General features: G+C 36.0%; 1 protein-coding gene across 1 annotated transcript; it reads left to right on the top strand.

The window, feature by feature from the left end:
- The first annotated feature begins 3,694 nt into the window (after nt 1-3,694).
- LOC100774907 (tudor and KH domain-containing protein) lies at nt 3,695-4,666 on the top strand. Its single transcript, XM_027400335.1, has one exon. It carries the CDS (start codon nt 3,695-3,697, stop codon nt 4,664-4,666), a length of 972 nt encoding a protein of 323 aa, XP_027256136.1.
- Nucleotides 4,667-4,919: the final 253 nt, after the last annotated feature.

Below are 4,919 nucleotides of genomic sequence, written 5' to 3'. Positions count from 1 at the left end.
AAAGTGTGTGCCACCACACCTAGCTTCTATAGCTAATTAGTGTCTCTGACTTTGCATTCCAATCCTTCACATAATCTTTATTAAATCATAAAAAATATATCACCACATATAGTAATTTAGCAGATTAAGAAAAATACAATCCTCAGTGACATACTGATTGTTCATAGTAAATAGCTCATAGATGCAGTGAGCATTCTCACATATGACTGTAGAAGTTGGTGAAAGTTTGAAAAGGTTTTACAATTCAATTGACCTTATTATTATTATTGCTGCCATTTCTAAATGCTGTGGTCAGAACAGCAATATTTTACAATGACAAAATAGCATAAGACATTTCTATTACCCAGGAATTGACCAGGTTCTTTACTTTCACAAATCTGAGTACAAAGTAGAACAATGATCCATCATATGAATCAGTTTCACACATCCACACCTACAAGGTGGTTGCAGGTCGAAAACTCAAGTGGCAGGGCTTTCACCCTCAAATTATTTACTAGATCATTTTACAGTGATTTAACAATAATTTATCAGTCAATTTTTTTATTCATAACAAACCAGAAAAACTTTTCATTGCACATTTAGTCAATGAAAAACAAAAACTAATTTTTCACTCTCACTTCTATGGGCTGGATAAAGTTTGGCTGGTTTAGGCAACACTTTGGCTGTGTTAGATCAAAGCCATAGGTCCTGTGCCATCTGTGTCTTATCCTCCTTTACCCAGTAACATGTATTTATGGTAGAGTTGGAAAAAGCACAAAATTACTAAGTTGTAATCAATAGTGAATTCACATTTCCTGCAACTACTCAGGCCATGTCCACTATCACTCCATTTGTCAAAGTTAGCATTTACCAGGCACATTTCAACATAATGAGAATGTCTATTGGGAAGAAATATAAAGACACATTTCACAAGAGAGAGCTGATGTGTCCTGGTGCACAGTCTTCCTATGAGTTTTGACCATTGTAGAATTATTTATACTGTGCAGATCAGCAAGTGACAAAGCGACAAAGGGGGCGGGGGTGTGAGCCTGAGTTTGAAAGCCAGTTTCAAATATTTGCCAGTACTCTCCTGAGAATGAGTAAAGAAAACAACTAAGAATAGTAAATACTGATGCTATTAATCAGATGCTAGGTGATAGCCCCCATGTTGTCATTGATACAATCATCTTATTTTACTAAATAATATATATATATATATATATATATATATATTGTGTGTATCTGAACATTCTAACAATTTCAGTCATCACTTTCTATCCACTTCTTACAATAACAAAATGTCTCAAAGGAAAATAGCAGGAAATAATAGTTTATTTTTGAAAATACTGAATAATCACCTCCAACTGGGTTGTTTTTACTGTGTTGTTGGTATGCTTGCACTTCAAATATTTTTTGCTCTCTTTTGTTGATTACATAAAATTTAAGATGCTTCTATCGTCTCTATGTGCTTCCTATGTTGTAATTTATCTGTTTAACTGCTGAATAAATGATCTTCAAGGCTTATGAAAATGAGCAAGAACCAGCTTTAAGCAGCCTGTTATGGGCCAATTATTTATGAACTTCAGTTTGTCAGGTTTGACATTGTAATTGATTGCAATAAAAAAAAGTCCTTACCAAAAGCTGAATTACTTTGAAGGAATTTTCCTGTTTCTCTAAGCTCTTTGCAAGCATGATGAGTGGGTTGAGCTACTTCTCCTGACATAAGCACACAAGAGACATGCAAAGTCCTTTAGTAAACACAGTGACAGAAGATCAAGTGGTTGCTCTACAGACTGCAGCAAATTGTACAGCTGAGTTTCAGCTGTGGTCTGGTGCAGTCTTAGGTTTGTTTCAGTGTGTGCAGATGATAATCTTTTCCCTGCTCTGGCCTTCTCTGTGTTAACATGACTGATAAGGCACCAGTGGCGTTTTATTATCTTATGTGAGTACTTATTGCTTAAATCACCCTGTATTTGCATTACAAATAAGTAGGATCTTAATAATAGATACTCAGCTTGGGTCACTTTATAATAGATACACTCAAATCTCACAATGAAGGTTAATTGTAGTTAATTATACTAGGACCTTATTCACATTAGATAAAGCACTATGGAGTTTACTATGGAATTTGTATTAGTGTGAAAAGGAGAGATGACATCACATTTATTCTTCAGTCATAGTGCCTTATTTGAAATAATAATGCTGTAGTTTAGATATGGGGTGGGGGCTCCCCTAATACCTCATCTGGTGACATTATGGGAAAGTGATGGTACCTCTATAGGCAGAGTAGAACCTATTGGAAGAAAGTTATAGCATTGAAGAAAGCCTGTAAGAAGGAATTGGAGTATTCCTCCCTTCCTGAGCCCCTCTCTCTTTATCTCTGCTTTCCAGTCAGTGTGGAGCTTTCTATACCATCATGTTGAGCTGTGCTTACAAAAGCCCAAAACAATGAAGGCAAGAAACTATAGGCTGAATACTGAGAAATCACAAGCCAAAATAAACCTTCCTTATAAATTAATTGTGTTGGTGGGTTAGAAATTTCACTAACACTGTTAAAATGTTACTAACTTGAAGGATAGCAGTATAATTTGATGCTAATTCACAATTTTCTTATTTGTAAACATTTTCATCTGAAATTGGAAGAGACCATTTATTGTATAGACAGGACAGATGTTATAAATATTTCATACATAAGAAAGCTGAAGCAAAATTTAGAAGGTCATGATAAATAATAGTGGGGACTCATTTTTATAGTTAGTAATTGTAGAAAATGCAAGTTGTATCCACAGTGACACAAGCTGCCATCAGCAGGCTTTGGGGGCTAGTGGGTTATTTGGACTATAAAGACTATCCGTTCAAAGAAACAGTTCAAGAGTCAACTGTTTTATGTATATAACTTAGGTCTTTAATGAATACATATATATATATATATATATATATATATATATATATGTGTCTAGAATAGGTCATAGGCAAAAAAAGAAGCTTCATAAACCTTTATTCACCATATCTGTTTATTAAAATGAGCTTTCTTCTTAGAAGTTCCAACCTCATTTCTAGAGGAAATGAGGAAGGGAGAATGAAATCATTATTTTGATGGGTAAAAGTAGTCATTTCAAACTTTGCTACAGCAGTGAGCAGTTAATGTGTTTGTTTTTAAAACTGACAGTGCTGAACACTCAGCATTTACGTTTACTCATTTCTATGTAAATGTGATAGCAATTGTTCAATGAGAAGAAGTCTTGAATTTGGTGGGGGGAAGACCTGGGAGAGGAAGGATGGGCATAGATAACAATGTAATTTTATTTTAATTAAACTTCTTTTTAAAAGATAACCCAAGTAGTAAAGAGGAGTTAGAGAAGAGGAAGGAAATAATGGAAGGGAAGGGCAGTTGAAGGTGAGTAGGGTTGAATATGATCATTGTGCATGATATACATATATGACATCATAAAGAAGCCTATTATACTGTGCAACTAATAAGAACTAATATTTTTAAATAATAGTCTTAATCATGAAATAACAAAAAATCTATATTTTATGATATTAGAAAATATCAAAACTTATCCACAGTTACACAAATGAAAAATACAAATTAAAAATCTAATAATTAAGATATGCTAATTGATACAGCAGCATCACTCTGGTGAAGACAGGAGTTCCTGTTGATCAACAGGGGTTTATCAGTGTAGGCCTGGTTGTTCTGTAACTCTCAGCCATGGAGCCAGATGGAGCTGGTGAAACAGCTTTATGGAAGAATACCTGTTCTAGCATGGGGCCAGCTGTACCTGTGGAGGTTCCTCTTTGCAAAGGTGCTGGTGATATGGCTGCTGCAGGACCAAAAGAAAGTTCCTGGGAGGAACCTTCTGATGACAGCCTTGAGATTTCTGGTGCCCAGAACATTCCAGAGACGTCAATAATTGAAGTTCCCAGTCCTGACTTCAGTTTCCATAAGGATGAGTGTCTAGACATCTACATTTCCGCTTATGAACACCCTAATCACTTCTGGATCCAAATCATTGGCTCCCACAGCTGCCAGTTGGATCAACTTATCATTGAGATGACCCAGCACTATGAAAATAGTCTGCCTGAAGACATGACTGTGCACGTAGGAGACATTGTAACAGCACCTTATTCTACAGATGGTTCCTGGTATCAAGGCCAGATTCTTGGTACCCTGGAAAATGGGAACTTGGATGTCTATTTTGTGGACTTTGGAAATAATGGAGATTCCCCACTGAAGGAACTCAGGGCTCTCAGGAGTGACTTCCTGAGCCTTCCCTTTCAAGCAATAGAATGCAGTCTGGCACAAATCACCCCCTCAGGTGAACAGTGGAAAGAGGAAGCTCTAGATGAGTTTGAGAGACTCACTCATTTTGCTCACTCGAAGCCATTGGTGGCCAAAATCTCTAGCTATGTCCTGACTGGAAACTCAACTTGGCCAAAAATCCATTTATATGATACCAGTAATGAGAAGAAACTTGATATTGGGCTAGAATTAATTAGCAAAGGATATGCATTAGAAGTTCCAGAAGATGTGAAAGAAGATGTGACTGTCCCAGATGTGTTGAAGGACATGGCCACTGAGACAGATGCTTCTCTTGCCAGCATACTCAATGAGACCACAAAGAGCCCTGAACAGACAGCACATACCCTATCCTGCCTTAGCTTATCAGAAGAAACTACATAGTGTTTTCTTATATAGCCAAGGCTTTCAGAGCTAACTTCTCATCAGTTATCATTTTCATTAAATAAAATGATTTTAAGTAAAAAAAGATATGCTAATAAATGTGTAAAATATATTCATAATGCCAAAGTACTGTCATAACTATTCTAACAAACACATGTAATGTCTCAAGTAATTTTCTGTTATTTACTTGGCTGTGGCAAATGATAGCATAGTAACAATGAATAAATCCCACCTACTGAGAAAATTGTGTTTT

The sequence above is a fragment of the Cricetulus griseus genome, chromosome 2 (assembly GCF_003668045.3).
Source record: "Cricetulus griseus strain 17A/GY chromosome 2, alternate assembly CriGri-PICRH-1.0, whole genome shotgun sequence".
Taxonomy (NCBI): Eukaryota; Metazoa; Chordata; class Mammalia; order Rodentia; family Cricetidae; genus Cricetulus; species Cricetulus griseus.
This window is presented reverse-complemented; position numbering and strand designations above follow the sequence as displayed.